This window comes from Sprattus sprattus, assembly GCF_963457725.1.
Source record: "Sprattus sprattus genome assembly, chromosome: 18".
NCBI lineage: Eukaryota > Metazoa > Chordata > Actinopteri > Clupeiformes > Clupeidae > Sprattus > Sprattus sprattus.
The window spans coordinates 3,928,023-3,947,234 of NC_137916.1; the positions used below are offsets into that span (position 1 = coordinate 3,928,023).

Genomic DNA, 19,212 nt, shown 5'->3' on the forward strand with positions numbered 1-19,212 from the left:
TAATCTGAATCTATACTGTAAATAAAGTTCTTGGTAAATTGCTGCTATTCTCGGAGTCAGAAATTAATCCGTTTCAATTTAACAGCGTGTACTAACAATTCAAAATGTGTAGCCATGTGAAAATGCTAAGAATATATCTACAGGGCCACTCAAATCTCTTGCGATTTTAATTCGCCTGATGTCACCAACACCAGCCTTCCCTGCCTCCCTAAACTGTCTGCATGTGCTGGATCGCATCAGCAGCGCTGCATTCTAGATCACCACTAGTCAACTCCACGGTTGCTCCACAAAATAAGACTGGACTTGAGCCCATGATAAAAGAAAGTTATCACTTTGGCGCTAGTAATTGGATTTGCTTATAGACGCGGTTTTCAATATATTTTTGCAAATGGTGTCTGCCTTATGCTGTTACTACTTTTCAAATGCGTTGTATATGACAACTTAACCCAACTAGGATAGAATAGCTAGCAAGTGATGGCAGCGATATGGACATCCGGGCAACAGTACCGTGATTCTATTATTGTCGGTTAACTGATACCAACATTTTCAACGTTATCAAAAAATATTTTAATACATTTTATGAGTCCCAGTCAAGAGGTGAAGAGAGGGGACATGTCTAATCAAGGGGCGAGGAGAAATGGACCAGTGAAGTTGCGTTTAACAGGTAAGAATTCAGTATTGGCGATGGCTTGCTACATTAGCTGTAAGGTTATGTAGCTAACGTTACACTGTTTCTAAATGTTAGCTAGTTTGATACCTGACATTAGCTTGCAGTGCTTTTTACTAGCTCGCTAACACGCATTGTACATTAAACAATACTACATGCAGGTCTGCAGCCAGTATTATTGGTGCTGTGTTAAAGCACACTTGTCACTGACTGCAACGCATAAAGCCACTCGTTTGGAGAGCATCCTCTTCAGCTGAGCAAGCCAAACCCTTCGATAATACTTAAACGTTAGGTAACGTTTGTGCTTGCTAGCTTGCAGTTAGCTGGAACCGAAACCGCCCCTTACCTTAATCTTAGGAACTAATGGTAGCTAGTAAACTTGGCTTACAATATGATCAGGACTTGGCTCTCTGCGTTCTCTGATACTCTTATACCATTAGTCACCATTCACATTTTTCAATCAAGTCAAGTGTCTGTGAAAAATGAAAGTAATAGTTTAAAAGAACAGGTTTAACTTAACAGTAAAACGATAGTCTATATTGCTTGCCAGTTCACGTTAGATGACAAGATGCTTGGTTCTGCGTTGTCACATTGTTGCGCAAAATTTACTCATAGCATACGGTTTGAAGTTGCCCTGGTAGAGCTGTGCCTCGCTAGCGCGCTAAGGCACATGTTTGCAAACCAGCGCATCTGCACTGGGATTTAAAAATGGTTAAAGCGATCACCAAATGTTTAATAGGGACCATTTAAGTAAAATATAGACAAGTGTTGAAGACTGCACACGTTTTGCAGAAACGTGGTTAAAGCACAAGCTAACAGTAGTCATGCTAGCTAACGGTAGTCATGTTTAGATAAATAGAATGCAGTTAGTGAATAACAATAATTTGTCATAGCACTGGCAGTTTAGCTGTCTTTGTTGTTTGTTTGAATCTCGTAGACCTAACGTGAGGTAACTTCGTTTATTTCGGGGAATTCTAACATTACCTTCAGGCTTTTCACGGTGTATTTGTGGCATTGGACAGTCTGTCAACATTAATTGTCTAACGGCTCGTGTGTTATAAAGGGGGAAACGTGTCTGCATTAACCCCTTGTAATCCCCTCGATTCGAAGTGTGTGCATCCTGAACTCGCCAGAGCAAAAGATGATAGATATAGGCCGGATGGTGAACCCTGTTATCGTTTCATCCCGCTCCACAGACGGGGTACTACACAATCTTTAGCTCATAAAAAATAACGAGTCGTGCTGAGCTACCTAAAAAAGTTGGCCGCTGACTTTCCAGTCGATTGTCGATTCGTCTATGTTTTATGCAGAACTAGAGCCTTCACAGCGTAATAAGATTTTGGTCGCGAGTGGTGGCACGGTTCGACACGTGATTGTTCTACACCAATGAGGTAGCTGCTTTTTGACAACAGACTGGCAAGATGGCGACCACCATGGTTTGAATTTACGTTACCGATAAAGAGGAAAACAGCCGAACATCCTCAAAATCGGGCCAACGGGATTCTAAACAGTGGTGTATACCTAGCCACGTCCAAGAAGAACAATGAGGCAAATATGCGATAATGTTAAGTCATTTAAATCAAGTTTGAAATACATGAGAATACGCCTGACTGAGGATCTAACATGGACTGTGAACACTCAGCAAACAGTGGGGTGTACTACAAATCTCGTTACAGATAGCCGGGCTATCTAGACATAGTGAGGCTTGCTAAAACCTTAATTGGGGCTATAAGTTAAGTGGTACTACGACTGCAGCTATGTGATATATTTGTCAAACTGGGTTTGGATAGGTGGAGCTTCCCCTGTAACATATGACAGAATCTTACACGTGAGATCGCTTGTTCAGTAGGCGGTGCTTTCACACGATTTGAGTTTTAGGCCCAATCTCAATACTTCCCCTTACCCCTTATCTTTCCCCTTACCCTTGAAGTTGTGCGTTCATGTGAGAGCTAGTGGTGTCTCAATACCCAATTTGATCAAGATTAAGGGGTAAGATTAAGTGGTGTATGGCCTTCGTTTTTAAGCTGATCGGAGAGCTACCTTGCTCCTCCAAGGGCTATCCCAGAGCACACAGCGAAACCAGCTCGGGAATTAAAAAAAAAAAAAATGGCTGGTTGAAGCGAGGGATATTTTACATGAATAAAGCTATCTACACAACTTTATAATGACTCGGTTTGATCTGAAATGTGCTACACGAACTATGCATAGTATTGTAGGTCTTAACTGAAGCTTTCAAACGGTAGTTTTAGGTTACAATTAGCGCGTATGACACCACTTCATTGGATTATATGGTAGCTTGCTAGGACTAGCCTGACTCCATGCATGTGTACAGATAACTTTATTATCCACGAATTACGTTTCATATCGGTTAATGACAGCACTTGCTTTGGAGACATCAATCCGTGCTTTACATGTACCGTCCACAAAACAATTACGAAAGTCTAGTTTTGTGCTCTATACAGTCGTATATATATTTGCAACCATAATTGAAACTTTTTTTAAATCGCTAGTTTCATAGCTCATACAGTCACGCATGTCTACAGATAACTTATCCGCGAACTCTGTTTGATATCTGTGAATGACAGCACTTGTTTGAAGACATCGACCTGTGCTTTACATGTACCATCCTGTATTATCCAGCGACGCCAAGTGACGTACCCGAAACCGAGTGGCGTCTCATTTCATAGGGGAAAGTTTTCAGCCCTTGGCCCTTACACTTGCAAGTGCTAGGGTTAAGACAAAGACAAGACAAAGCAAAAGGGGCAAGGGGAAGAATCGAGATTCGGCCTTACTTAGCACAAAATCTCCTCCCGACCAGGTTTACTTGCTAGCATAAGATACCATGGTGATGTAGCGACGCAAAAGAGAACAACGTTCGTGGTACAGCATACCTATCTCTCTAATCGAGTTTCATTCCACTGCTGTGGATAGTGTCCTGACGGCATCATCACTGGCCATTGACTTTTCAAAACACTGAGGTCAGGCAAAAAGCTTAACACCAAACAAAATGTCACTACATGCTTTACGTTAGTATTTCTATGTATGTAACAAATAAACCTCCTTCCTTGTATCAATAAAAGGCAGCATTGTACTTAAACCAATGACCATTTGTTCATTCAGTCTTTCATTCATTCTTCCACAAATGAATACAACACTGATCAACCATATAAACAATCTTTATGAAAACAGTACAAAACAGAATTAAAGAATAACAGATTAAGGACACTCAGTCCTCACTGTCAGTGTCAGGACAGCTATCAAGTTCCTCACTTTCTTTCGAATTGGCACAACTACTATAATGACATAAATCTGTGCAACACAGTCCTGCAGAAAAGCAAAGACCAGTTCAGAAGTGTTGCGTTTGGTGGGGATGTGGAACACTAGCTGTGGAAAATCACGGCTGAGTCTCTTCTTCAGTACATCCTGTCTGCAACACATCAAATCAACAACAAAAAAAGAGTCATATGAGTACAAGCAAAGGGGGGCTTCATGTTGTGGCTGATATACAATAGCCACCTTCACAAATTAACTCAGAGTGAATAAAATAATATTGGTGGAGTTTACTTGCTATGCAACAGAACACTGCCATCCTCCTTATTGCAAAATAATACATGTACAGTATGTGCATATGACAAGCAGAGCAGATTCCCTTGGATTTGACAAATAATAAACTGCCTTGCAATTACCTGTAGGTTGAAGCATCAACACCCTCACTTGACTGCACAAGGTCAATAAATGCCTTCCTCAGTTGGCTCATCCTCAGCACCTCTTGGTTGATCAGCAGCCTTTGACGGATTACCCTTTCGCAGAATAATTTATAGCTCAGATCAAATGTTGACCCGATCCTTACAAAAAATATAGAAGAAGATATGTGTTGTGAGAGCTTTCGTTGTGAGATCAGTGTTGTGAGAACAAACTGTCTCAATCATAGGACACACATTGTACTGTATGTGTTTTCATAAAATTAAGATATGACTTACTGTTCTTTCTCTGCTCTGGCAGGCTCACTCAAAAACCTTGCATATTCTCTGTAGCAACTTTTGTGGTACTGCACCTCCAGAGCCACACAGTCTCTGTCCTTGATGTGAATGAGGATGCTCTGGTCATCCTTTACTTCAGCTGCTTCCTGCAACTTGCCTTGTACAAAAGAAAAGAAAAAAGAATGAACAAATAGACAGGCTGTTTGATTGATTAGATTTCATTTTTCCTGGTGGAGTGGTATTGTTAAAAATGGTGATAGATGTTGCACCCCCAAAAAAGCCTTCCTCAAGCACACAAATGCACAGCACAGCCAGGACACACCTCTAGAGTCTGGTTGGTGGGGACAGAAACGGAAAAATCCAAATTGTACAAGTGAGAGAGAGGGGTGGGAGGGTGTGTGTGTGTGTGTGTTTGTGGGGGGGGTGGGGGGTGGGTAGCTGGGTAGCTGGGTGGGATGGACACGGGGGATGGGCTTACTCAGAAGCAGTGTTTTAACCAGACAGGCCATCAGGCTGAGGAGCCACATTTCTGAACAGGTATTCAGTGTCATATTAACATCAGGCATGCTTTGACATCCATATAAACATACACACTACACTATTAAAGTCAAAGTGTGATTCAGTCAATATCAAAAACCTAAAACACTGGGGGGGAGGGGTGTAATGTAATTTCAAACCCAGACACATGCACAACACATTATGGCAATTCACACATGCATTCATATTAGAATTGGACAAATACAATGATTGTGCAGCAGTGTAGGCTAGATAGTCATTCAACTTCTCCAAACATCTGTCAGTGTGGACACATGCGTCCAATTTCCGATTTCAGTCCGATTTAAATTGGATATTGGACACATGTGACTCCCCAGAACTAGTTTCATTGTGTCCAACTTGAGTCCGACTGGACTCCGATGTAAACCCCCAGACACACGATTCGATTCCGCTGGGAATTGGACTGGGCGCGCATGTGTCTCTCGAAACTAGATTGAAATTGGACAACAACAACTTTTGCACGTGCTTGAGCTCCTGCCCATTTCCCCCCCCCCCCTCCCTCCCAAGCCGTGCCCCGGAAGTCGAAAGGGAGATAAAACGTCGCTGCCAGGTGCCTGCCGGGCATAAACAAACAAACCAACTCAAAAGAAATGGAGAACCGAAATGAGAACGTCCAAAGATCAAGCAGCAGAGTCCAGTATTGGACTGAGGAGGAGACCGTGTTTATGTTGACCCTCTTAAAAGACATGAACATTCTGAAGTTCATGGACGGGAGAAAAACCAGAAACGGGGAACTGTTCAAGAAGGTTGCAGTTAAGATGGCAGAGGGAGGCTTCCCACGGGCCGTAGACCAGATCCGAGTTCGCTGGAAGCATACGAAGAAAATATACTTCCAGGCGAAACGGGACAACGGAACAAGTGGCCGAGGTCGGACTACGTGTCCGTTCTTTGACCTGCTGGAAGAGCTGCTTGGGAGCCGACCGCTCTCCCGAGTGCAGGACTTCATCGTCGATTCAGGCGCCCCAATGCCAACTACCATGGGTAAGTTAAATTCAGTTGCATCACACCACACCAAGAGTCGTACTCTAAAGATGAGCCAATGTGTTAACGTGTAGAAGATTTTCCCTCTAATTTGCAAGAAATTACGACGTTGAAAACAAGTAAACATGAAGCTAACCTGACCCCTCTTGGCTACCCTAACTTTCTAAGCTAACATGGATGCCACTTGCTAGCTAGCCCATTGTCTCTGAGAAACGTGTCAGCAGTGCTAAATATGTGTTTAAACACGTTTACCTTCCCCAACACGCTAGCTGGACTATTGTTTGAGGAAATGTGTTTACGTGTAGTAGACCTTCTCACTAACGTACATTTCAGTTAAGGATGGAAGCTTGTTTCAAACGTAAAAGTGAACATGCCATAAAGTTAACTTTGTTCATGAACGTTTTGTGCTGTACCATCTTATAGATACAACAATGGACCCAGAGGAGACTGAGACCTCGCTGGTGGAGACTGAGACCTCGCTGGTGGAGACTGAGACCTTGCTGGTGGGAGGATTACCTGGATCCTCCTCACCTAGAGGGACCTCGTCCACTTCAACACCAACTCCACCTCCTGCAAGTACGCCACTGCGTACAAATATGGCGTGTCAACCTGGTAAGTTCTGCAATATTATCTCTGCATAAACATATGGGCATCAAAGAATCGTTATGTGATGCATGGACTCATCCTGTGTAGTATAACAAACAGCTGATGGTTACTACCACGTACCAAATCGGTAAGGATTCAACTTACTTTATACCTGTCCTTTCTTTCTTAAGGAACAAGGACCCAGCAGCAGAGGCGACCACGGGACAGCCAAGTCATTCATGAGATGAGATTCTCAGATGAATGGAGGGAGGAAACTGCCAGAAGTGAGGCCCGGGAGGAGCGCTTGATAGAAAGAATGATCCAGAGCACTCAAACTATAATGGAGAGTATGGTGCAGAGAATGGAAGCTTTACACTCTCGGACATTCGCACCATACCATCCGCCACCACACCATCAGCCACCACACCATCAGCCACCACAACATCAGCCACCACAACATCAGCCACCACAACATCAGCCACCACACCATCAGCCACCACACCATCAACGGCAATACCCTCACCCACAACCACCGCAAGACTGTTATGATTATCCATCCACCTCCCACTACCAACAGCTGGACTAGTGTCATTCTTGCACTTTTGCACTTTCGCACCTTGTACTTTTGTACCTTTTTATATATATATATATTATATTGTTTTCTTGTGTGCTTTTATATTTTGTGTGCTTTTATATATATATATATATTATATCTTGTTTTCTTGTGTGCCTTTATACTTTGTTTACCTTTTGAGTACTTTATAAATAAAACACTTTACTAAAACTTCTTTGACTGAGTGTTTCTTTATTTGTGGGATGAAACACACGTGTCATTTTGTACCATGGACTCCACCTGTACATACCTAATTACATTTATTGTCATACACTGCCTTATGTGCTCCTTACTGTTCAAACAGCACAATTTTGTAAGTACCTCAAGGTATGTTTTACTTTTTTTTAATACTTGTGTGCTTTTTTAAACCTTTTCAATACTTTTGCAAATAGTCAAGTCATATATCAAATTGCGTCAGTGCAGCAAAATTCTTCAGACTTGATAAATACAACACTTTCACAGAAGTTTTGGTTTAGTTTCTTTTATTTGTGGAATGAAACACATGAACTGCATAAGAATTGTATTTACAAACTATTAAAAAAAAAAAAAAAACTGGCAATAATGATTGAATACCAAGACATCTATAAGTGTGGTTGGCGCAGGGGGAAGTTTGCACTGAGGTAATCTGTGAGGGCACCTCTGATCCTCTGTCCATTTGTGTTTGTGTTTCTGTCTGCACGATTGCTGGCACGGAGACCTGGCTGTGGCAGGTTTGATGCAAGTCTTTCCACTTCCACTGACCAGTTTGGATGCACAACTTCCTTTTCATTTTCACAGAAATTGTGCAACGCACAACAGGTAGAAATCACCTTAGGGGTGAATTGATAGTTGAAGTCACTGCGCTTCATCAAAACCCTCCAGCGTGACTTCAGTCTCCCAAACGCAATCTCTACCGTGGTCCTTGCAGAGCTTAAGTATACATTGAAGGACTCCTGCTCAGCGGTGATGTTTGGGGAATTGATGTAGCCTTTCATGAGCCAGTCCATGAGAGGATACGCTGGGTCTCCCAACAGAAAGTGGCCAATTGAGACGCCATTGATTTCTCTTGGTTCCTGTGAGGAGAAACAAGATGGTTACCACGGCTGGACTCGTTCAGTACATGGCCCGTTCCCATTGTTTACTAAATGGCCCAGCATACTTACACAAAGGGTGAAGATCTAGACTGAATCACCAACAATCAACAAGTCACACATGTATGCCTATGCCTGTCCTCTACAAAAGTTCATACTACTTTTGATTCATTCACTAAATGGCCCATTCCAATTGTTTACTAAATGGCCCAGCATACTTACACAAAGGTCGAAACTCTAGACTGAATCACCAACAATCAACAACTCAGACATGTGTGCCTATGCCCCTCCTTTACAAAACATTATACCAATGTAAGCTTTTAACATACTAGAAATATCCATAGCTTGATGGTAGCCCCACTAGTTTCTGCATGAATAATTTCAGTAGCTTAACTCCTTTATTTATATTATTGATTTTAGCTATACATTAATATGTTTGTGAGAGTACAGTTAGACTTACTTTAGGTAACAGGTGTGAATCCTCGAACAACTTAGATTGCCTCAGCACGCTAGCGTCATGAGCACGCCCAGGCACCCCACAGCTGATGTTCCAGAAGCTTAAAGAGAACATATTAGTTAGTAAACATTCACGTTGCACAGTGCAGACAACTACATTTATTTTTGCCCAAACTTACCGATACATGTCGTCCACTACGCCTTGGAGGACATACGAGGGCCATCCTTTGCGATTCACGTAGTCTGTGTTGCCATCAGTTGGAGGTAAAATTGGAATGTGGGTTCCATCGATGCACCCGATTATCTGGGGGATGTTGAACTTCTGTTCGAATCTTTTCGCTATGTTGGTGGCTTCTTCTGTCGTCGGCATCTTGATGAAGTGTCCCAAGGTCGACGTAACCATTCCTGTGCAGAACTGGTACACCATCTTCCTAACCGTTGGTTTGGCGACGCCGAACTGGTTGGCCACAACTCTGTATTCTGCACAGCTGGCCAGCTTGTACAGAACGATGGCGACCCTCATCTCGAGCGGTATTGGTGCGCGAACAGTCACATCATCGGGCTTCATGACTCCTTCCATAATCCCACATAATTTGTGGAATGATCTGCGAGTCATGCGAAAGTTCGCTTTCCAGTCATCGTCATCAAACAAGGTCAAAACATCTCTCTCCCAGAAGACTTTATTTCTGCTCTTCATCCAGAGTCTTCGTTTAGACCTTTGCGGTACAGTTGAAGATTGCAAAACCCTGTGCATCCCTGCTAAATTCTTCAGGGTCCTTCGCCGGCGGCGTTTTCCCTCTTTTAACACTAATCTTACTATTTGCTCCAGTTGCTTTTGCAGTAATTGCATAGTTAACATGCAACCATCTATGCACATGTCGAACGAAGCTTCTTGGTTCGTCATCTTTCTCGCATACTGATTGAAGGGTGTTGTTGTCTGTCGTTGACAGTTGTGAAGAGGTCAAGCGGAAATGGCTGTATCGCCACCAGCTGTAATGAAAACAGCGCCACCTATTGTAGTGGGGCATGACATGCATTTCGGACAAGAGCTGGATTCATCACACTGCCATGTGTTTGGAGATACACAGTTAACCCCCCATGGAGACCCCATGGAGAGAATCGGTTCGGATCGGAGTGCTTGCCATCATGTGTCCGCACTGTGTGTGTGTGTGTGTGTGTGTGTGTGTGTGTGTGTGTGTTTTGGGGGATGGGATGCATTCACATAGACTGCCTACTGTTAGTGTGTGTTGGGGGTGAGGGTGAAACAGTCTTACCTGCTGTTAAAGTATGTGTTTTTGACAAAGCTTCTTTTTGACGTCTGCCACTCGCGACGATGAATTTGCTGTCTTTCTTGCAAATTATACAGATGGCAGGTAGGACGGGGCCAGAGCTCGAGATTGGCAAGCTTGATCTGGATCGAAGTTTCCTAGGTTTCGATAGGTATTCCACTTTGCGTTGGTGAAATTCTGTGTTTCCTCATGCTTAACAGAAGATATATGCATGTAACACATCTTGCGTTTCGAAGATATCTTTTGTTTTACATTTTCTGTCGGGATTTCATCTTCTTCGGCACTGCTGGATGATCGCCCTGCTAATACGTTGGCTGCCATGCTGCTTCTGTTTACTCGAGCTCAGCTGACATACTAGCTATCCGATTCGTTCCTTCTGATGACGTCTGAACCGTGGCACCTCTCGAGGCGAAAAGTATTATTACGCCTGCCGAATATGTACATACGCCTCGGAGACACTAGTTCTTCATTAAACGTTGTGAATTTGAATAGCCTTGCATTGCGAAAAACTGAAGTTCGCTTAGTTCGGAGCCTGAGGAGCGAAGTTAGGTTTCTAAAGCACTTTTCGAGGGTCACCTTACGGCCTAATAGGGCATCAATCCATTTGGGTAATTGAGTTGAAAAAGCATAGGTGCATCTTAAATCATCAGTTAAATCATCAGTCCCAGTCAGTTTCTGGAAGAGAATTTACACTGACTGGGTTGACCTTCAATGTACTGATCACACTGATCAATAGGATTCATTCATCATTCAGTTCCTTTAGCTGAATCGGCATCAAACTAATTTCTTTCATAAAACAAAAATGAACATATTTTGAATAGCCTCAACTGTTGAATATATAACCTCGTTGTGTGTGACTACAGGGTTTCTCACCCTCTCTGTGTTATAGACCGTAAGGTGAACCCTGTTTTTCGTTTCAACCCGCTCCACTGTCTGGCATCTACACAATCTTTAGCTCATAAAAAAGAACGAGTCGTGCTAACCTACCAAAAAAAAGTTTGTCACTGAAATTCCAGTCGATTGTGGATATGTCTTTTTTTATGCAGAACTAGAGCCTTCAGAGCGTAATTAGATTTTGGTCGAGCCGTGCCATGGTTCGACACGTGATCATGCTACACCAATGAGAGAGCTGCTTTTTGTCAACAGAATGGCAAGATGGCGGCTCCCGGGTGGTTAGATTCAACGTTACCGATAGAGGAAAACACCCGAACATTCTCAAAAGTGGGCTAAATTGATTCTAATTAGTGCTGTATACATAGCCGCGTCCAAGAAGAACAATGCAAATATACGATAATGTTTATGTTTATGTTAAGTCATTTAGATCAAGTTTGACATACATGGTAATACACCTTACTGACGATCTAACATGGACTGTGAACACCCAGCACACCGAGTTCCTAAAACATTTTTTTTCCCTAAATATCTCTGTCTGGCTATAGTGGTATGGTCTGTGGTTGATGGCGATCGTAGTTAAATAGGCGGCACTGCTCGAAGTTGTCCACTGTTTGTCGCCATTTTCGCTGTTACGCTGTTCTTTTTGCCCGCCAGCTAACTGTTGAAGTCACATGACTGAAAACTATCAATACTTGGTAGAACTCACAGTTCAGTGTTTTGCAGAAATGGAAACACCGTCAGCCTATCCCTTCCCATGCAACTAGTAGCTTACTGTACCCTAAATAAGATGTCAAGTATTTGCATCATTTTTTTGGGTACCCCAATTTGTTTGTAGAAAGTGGGAATGGCCGATAACTAGGGATGGGAACCGAGAACCGGGTCTTGTTTAGAACCGGTTCCCAATGAGCCGAATTTTTGGAATCGTTAGCCAAATTCATAACCGGGTCTATGTGCCGTTTGCGCATGCGCGAACTCTTAATAATAATCAGACCGCAGCAGAAATGGCAACTCGACAGAAGCGATCTAAAGTGTGGCTTTATTTCACCCGAACGGATGCAAACACGGTCACTTGTAACCTCTGTAAAAAATGTATTTCCTCAAAGGGAGGAAGTACATCTACCATGAATAAGCACTTGAGCACACATGGTATAACATTACAAGAATGTCATGTTTTCGATGCCAGTAGCAGCTCAACTAACGTCGGCGCTTCATCCCTAACTTGCCAAGGTAAACTCCTCAAAATGTTTTATCATAAGTCATAACGGTGTTACTCGTGTGTTATCAGCAAACGTTTGCGTTTTCGTGTTAACCATAACTAAACTTAGCATTGAATTGCTTAACAGAATGGGCGATGTTGGACATTGTCATATATTATATATAACTTACATAACTAGGCTAGCTTAACTGTAGAATCTTCTATTTTCAGCCGTTGGCTAGAGGCAGGGGCAGTGCTTGCCTCCCCTCTGTTGGTTCTAGGGTAGGGTTAGGCTGTACAAAAGACTCCGTTAATAATAACGCGTGCAGCTCCCTCAGTTTGACAGTTCGATATTGATACGTTTCTCGTAGCCAATTCAGTGGCAGCAATAGCTAAGTGTTAAATATACTGAGTGCCTAGTTTGTACATGATACAAGTAAGTATGTTTCAGTACGTTATTGTGTTTGTAGTGGACTCTACATTGCTATTAGAAGCGTTAAGCATAATAGTTCGCTATTAGCAATACAACCAAGCAACCTACAAGAAAATATACAGTCAAGCTTGAGACACAATTAGCCCTGAGCGATCGCGTATCCTCCCAGAGAAGGCAGACATGCAAATTTTTCTGCACAAAAATTGTAAATAGTCTTTGCCACTGCTAGTTAAATTTTTTTGGCAGCTCAGTTAATAATATACCCTTCTACAAAAGGAAGGAGCATTGTTATTTTTATGAACATTTATATTAAACAGAACACATTTTATTTAAGTTATGTAAGTTTTATTTAAATGTGTATGTAAACATTCTAGAAATTTATATAAAAGAACATTAATGTAAAAAACCCGTTTGTGCTCTTTTTTTCACCCCTTACCCAATTATAAGAATCGTTAAGAGAATCGATAAGGAATCGGTTCGATAAGCAGGAATCGATAAGGAACCGGAATCGTTAAAATCTTATCGGTTCTCATCCCTACCGATAACGGCCTCATACATTAAAGTGGTTCTTTACAAACTTCCATAGGCTCTCTATTCCTTAGGCAGATTTTCCACTTGGCTGTCAGCTGTGTCAGTAAAGGCCTTAATACACTTCTGCATCCTTCTCAGTCCGGACTGATTCAGACTGATTTGAACGTACTTATAGGCCTTACACTTCTACAATGGCTGTGGGTGCTGAAAGTAATTCTCCACCAGACCATTGGGTGGTGTAACGGCTTTTAGTCGAGACCGGTGCTACTCTTTCACGTCTTTGTTAGAATTCATTGCTTGTTTTTTCTCCCTCCTTTATCAATCTTTAGCTCATAAAAAAGAACGAGTCGTGCTAACCTGCCAAAAAAGAGTTTGTCGCTGAAATTCCAGTCGATATGTCTTTGTTTTATGCAGAACTAGAGTCTTCAGAGCGTAATAAGATTCTGTTTTCTCCCTCCTCCCATCTGTCACTGGTCTGACTGCAGCTTTGGACCAGGGCAGCAGGTGTGATCACATGAGTCTTGGACATACAGCCGTGGAAAAAATTAAGAGACCACTTAAAAATGATCAGTTTCTCTGGTTTTACTTTTCATTGGTATGTGTTAAAGTAAATTGAACTTTTTTGTTTTATTCTATAAACTACTGACAACATTTCAACCAAATTTCAAATAAAAAATATCGACATTTAGAGCATTTATTTGCAGAAAAATTACAATTGGTCAAAATAACAAAAAAGATGCAGATGTCGTATAATGCAAAGCAAACAAGCTCATATTCATTTTCAAACAACACAATACTAATGTTTTAACTTAGGAAGACAGAATCAATATGTGGTGGAATAACCTTGATTTAAAATCACTGCTTTCATGTGTCTTGGCATGCTCTTCACCAGTCTTTCACATTGCTGTTGGGTGACTTTATACTTCTCCTGGCGCTAAAATACAAGCAGCACGGCTTTGTTTGATGGCTTGTGATGGCTTTTCATCCACATCTTCACTGACCTGGCTGTGTGTCATGGAGCATTGTCCTTCTGGAAAAAACACTCTTCAGAGTTGGGGAACATTGTCAGAGCAAAAGGAAGCAAGTTTTCTTCCAGGACAACTTTGGAATGACAGAAAAAGTCTGAGAACCGCTGACATACACAGTGAACGATGGCAACCGAGAGAGGAAGACGGAAGACGGAGTTGTTGATCATTGATCATTGGGGTTGTATAAATGTTCATATTTCCTCACCTCTTCCGACAGGACCCTGGGTTTATTGACACATCTTATAAGGACGGCCACAGCGCTTCAAAACGACGTTTTACATTATTCAAAGGTGAAAGATTAAAGGCAAGAGAATCGCCAGGTTTACCTTCTCAGTATGTGTGTGCGTTGTCAGTGTTTGTAATACAATGGTGTTGGCTGTAAGTTAACTCCACTTCACGTTAATCTTAGCATTTTTGACAATAAAATAAATCACAATTAGGATAACATTCTTCTTCCTGTGTGCGGGAGTTTGTTTATGCCTGGGTGTGACAACGCGATTACAGGCGGAAAATTGGTATAATGGAAGGAGTTCAAAATAAACTGGAGCGTTAAAACAATACAAAAAGAGGGGAAATGTACTGTATGGACATATTTCTAGTCAATGCTGGTGTAGTATATAACGTCAGTTGTATTTAGGCAAAGCAGATGCCTAGCGTGTGTCGGCAATTTAATTCCGTTCTTGCAATGTGAATAATTTAATTCCAATATGCTTATCTCGCTCTTGCGCGCGCTTGTGCGTTTAAATGTGCTTGTTTTGTGTGAGCGAGTACATTTTTCTGTTGATGCTGGAGTTTAATAAAGGCAGGCTATTCATATAAAACTTACGTAAATGTGTCAGTAGTATGAACAGTAGACATTGACTCGTTGGGCCTCAGGTAGTTTGGACAAAATACTTTAGCCATCAGGCTCCTGCTGGGATCGGGCACTACTCCGGAAATGATGTCGTTGGGAAATAGTGTCGTTAGTGGACCAATCACAGCCAAGGGGGTATCCGACTCTCTCCAAAAAGTTAGAAAAATCAGGAGGTGCACGTTTGTGTCCATCCAGCTCTCCAGGGGCACTCCGAGGGGCTCGAATGGGCGTTCCACCTGGGGGAACGCCAGGTGTGCCAAGGCGTGCCCAAGTGTCCCTCTCCAACCAAAATGCACAACTGTAAATTAGGCCTAATGTGTAGGAAATAGACCCCATTGGCTACCCTTCCACCATTTGAATTGCCAGGTCATTTCCACTTTCAGAGGCTGGGAAAGGGAAACAGGTTTACCATGTCTGTAATCAGAGTGTTTGCACTGAAGGAAGATGATGAGTGAATAAGCAAGCTTTCTGGATGTGAAAAAATGTGCTGAATTGTCAACGAAAGGGCCTAATATTTTCCATTATGAGTGGTGATTGATTGAATATAGCCTATACCTTAAAAAGTATGGAATTCTCACATTTACATTTGTAGGTTCATTAAGGGTCCAAGCAAGAAAGCTGCTTCAAATAATTCAATCTTTGCCACACGCTCTGCACAGTTTGCTTGGACCCTGATGATCACTTATATTTTTAGAACTTAGGTGTAAGAAATGAGGTGTAAGAATTAACGAAGCAAGATGAAGACACATAGATAGAATAGGTTTAATATTTTGAACATACAATGATTTGGCTCAAGAGCACCTTTTAACAGCAATTGTCAGCATGTAACAAAATAGCATGTTTTCAATTCCAGTAATACTACCAGACAAGGTGAAATTAAAGAAAATAACTTAATTAGTTTCTGAAGTCATAATGTTTAGTTCATGTTCATGTTTTATGTCGGTCCTTAACTCATATCTGCTTCCTTTGAGATGATGGTGATGCTGGTATTTTTTCCTTTTCTCACTGCTCCAACATCATAATTTTTTGTACTTTACAAGCTTGTCTCTGTCTCGTATTGATTTGTTTTCTCCTTTGGTAAAGCTGTGTGAGGAGTTCCATCGATCGAAAGTACTGGAGGAACATGTTTTAGCATTAAGCCAGAAAGGGTCCCTGAAAAGGGCTCATCCAGTCGAAATCATGTTCTGTAAGCCAACCTTATGCTTCTCTTCTCTTCTCCTCCCATCTTTTAGCTTCATTTATATAGCTTACCACCTTCCTTTTGAGGACAGCCTATATTGGATGATTGCTTTAGTGAAAGTAACATTCACATTGCCATTGTAAGTTCCTGAAAGACACTTCAACCAGATGTCACATGCGTACGCCAGCCTTCAAACAGGAAAAACATGGGCAGCCAGCTGCTAAAACTAACACTGGAGCTTGAGCCTTGGACTCCAACAACACAGTCCAGGATTCTGTTAAGGGTCGTTTACATGGAGCCTAGTTTGTCAAACTAATACAGATAGCTAATACAGATAGCCCTATCATGTAGACGAGCACTCTCTATCCGCAACGATCCAAATCGGGGGTAGAAAGTGAGTAGATTTGAATCGGTACAGGGGCTGGTGTTCGTCTGCACGGATTCACGCAACCTGATGATGTCACTGTCCCACGTGATCGCATCGTGACCTCAAGCTGAACCCCTATTCACATAGACATATAGATATGTCTATGCTTATTCACCCCATTACTTCCCCTCATAACAGCAACAACAATTTAAATGAATGATGTGACTCCTTTTTCGTGACTTACCTTTTTCTACTGTGCTTAGTTGTTTCTATTGGGATAGTGTGCTGCTCTACCTACATGTGGATAGTTTTTCGTGGTCTTACTTAGCCACGCAATTTTTGAGACCAGCCAGAACACCTGACACAACCGGCATTATTTAATAACTGAATGGGTTGCCATGGCGCAGCCAGTGAGGCAGCACTCCAGCTTAAAAAAAAATATTTTCTTCCTTTTACCTTGCTGCTATTTCACGTGAATTTTGCTAACGGCATTTATACAAGTGTATCTCCCATCTACCTTAATCGATGTGGTTAGAAAGGGATAACATTGACAATCAACACTTTAATCTATCTGTTTAATTAATTTGCATTAGACCATTGTACAAAACCGCTTTTTGAAAGTGTTAGCAATAGCCTATATGAGCAAATCTGACGTACAAATATGTATTATAGACGGAAGGTTTCAAAACGTTCTATAATAAAGATGAAAGCTAAGTTAGCTCTTGTCCTTTCAGACAATGATAGCTAGCATTAACGTCACTTCAGAGGTACATTACGTGAAGGACAAAGCCTTCAACAATAGCATACATTTGTTGTTAGTAATAAAACCTAGCCTGGATACCAGCCTGAACTCCTTTTTTTGGTCTGGGAGATTCAGTCTGGAGTCGAGCTAGTTGGGAGAGATTTAACGTTTCAGAAAAGTTGAGAAAGCAATCTAAACCAATCAAATTGTAAGGGCGGGCTTTATACGTTGATGGACAGATATAGATAGAATATACCGGAATATACATCGAACAAAGATGGCGCCGTCTCGGGAGCTTAGTGGGACATATTTTATATGATTTAAGCTATCTACACGACTTTTTTTATGTCTACATTGACTCGGTTAGTTGTGTATACGCAAAACGAGTGTTGCCGAGGATTGTAGGTCCTAACTAAAGCACTCTAGACCATTATTGATAGGTTATGCTAACGCGTTGGCCAAAAAAACCATTGAAACAAATGGTAGCTTCTAGCCTTGAGTGCTAATTAAGTAACGTGAGCAGGCATATCTCAACAGATATTGACAGCGCATTCATTTTGAAAGAGGAACAGAGAAACGCGATCAAGGCATTTGTCGATTGAAAAGATGTTTTTGCCGTCCTTCCTACGGGATCAGGTAAAAGTTTAATCTGTCAGATGGTAATACTACGTTGCTCTGATTGGTTCTAGGTATCCAATATCCATTTTCTTTCCTGGTTCGTTGAAACACGCCCCATAATAACAGCCCAATGGTTCGGTCTCAGACTCATATTCTGACTAGAATTATGAGTATGACATCGTCAGGCTAAATAAAACCATGAAATAGGAAGCAATTGTTATGAAACCACACCACTTACATTGTGGTGTCTCCTACTCAAGCAGACTCTCCAAGACAACTCAGACATTTCATGTTGCACATCACTTTGTTGAACTGTTCCAAACTCTTTATTATCAATACAAAATAGATTTCATTTTCGCATAACCTACAGTCTGCTCTGACCACTGATTTTCTTAACCACCATAATGTGTTGCTGTGCAGATTAAATGTACACGTTGCTAATAGGAGCTTGAGTAATAGCTCGTTTATCCATGTGATCCTGTCTTCTTCTAGGTTTTTTCAGTTGTCTGTTGCAAAAAAAAGCAAAATAAAGCGCCACCACAGGCGTGGGGGATGTACTACAGTCAGTTCATCCCAATACCGAAGTGTCCGTTTTTACGCAAATCTCTCGTTACCAGGCTCCGTCCTTACCAAATTAAAAGATTCGATTCGTGTGAAAAATAAACTCGATTCGGTGACCCTAGGCTTCGTGTGCATAACCTTATGCTCTACAGCTGATCGCCCTCCAATTATGTAACATAGAGACAGCTCTGATGTTGGAAAAAATATACGCAATCCCCATGCAGTCATAAAATGTATTTTAAAAATCTACAGTCACAGAAACGTATTAAGTTCATTAACTGATTAACTAAGTCTCATTGAAGAATTGTATTGTTGCAGAACAGGGTACCTCACCAGTTGTTGGTTTAAGTTTCACTGTGGTTATAGATAATGTACTTTCTGTGCAGAAGACAGTGTTGTGGTTTGGCCCATGTGAGTTATTCAGCTCTCCTCTGCTTAGTCCTTTGGGTTTTCATATCGGGGACAGTCTATAGATGTGTGATTTCCCAAGAGACCATCCTCTTCTCCTGGGAAATACCTTCCACACCATCAGCCATTGCCTTAGCCATTTTCAAATTTAAGTGTGAGTCAGCCTGAGGTTGATGCAGTTAAACCTCTTCCTCTTTTATTTGATG

General features: G+C 41.7%; 1 protein-coding gene across 1 annotated transcript in view; it reads left to right on the top strand.

Annotated features, from left to right (window-relative positions):
- Positions 1-547: 547 nt before the first annotated feature.
- The window catches only part of LOC308379357 (E3 ubiquitin-protein ligase SMURF2-like), a gene marked incomplete at its 3' end in the record, with an annotated part of 84,148 nt that continues 65,483 nt past the window's right edge, over positions 548-19,212 (top strand). The window contains exon 1 of the mRNA XM_080856453.1: positions 548-664. Coding sequence (XP_080712579.1) covers positions 580-664 — 85 coding nt within the window. The 5' untranslated portion in view covers positions 548-579. The remainder of the gene's footprint in view (positions 665-19,212) is intronic.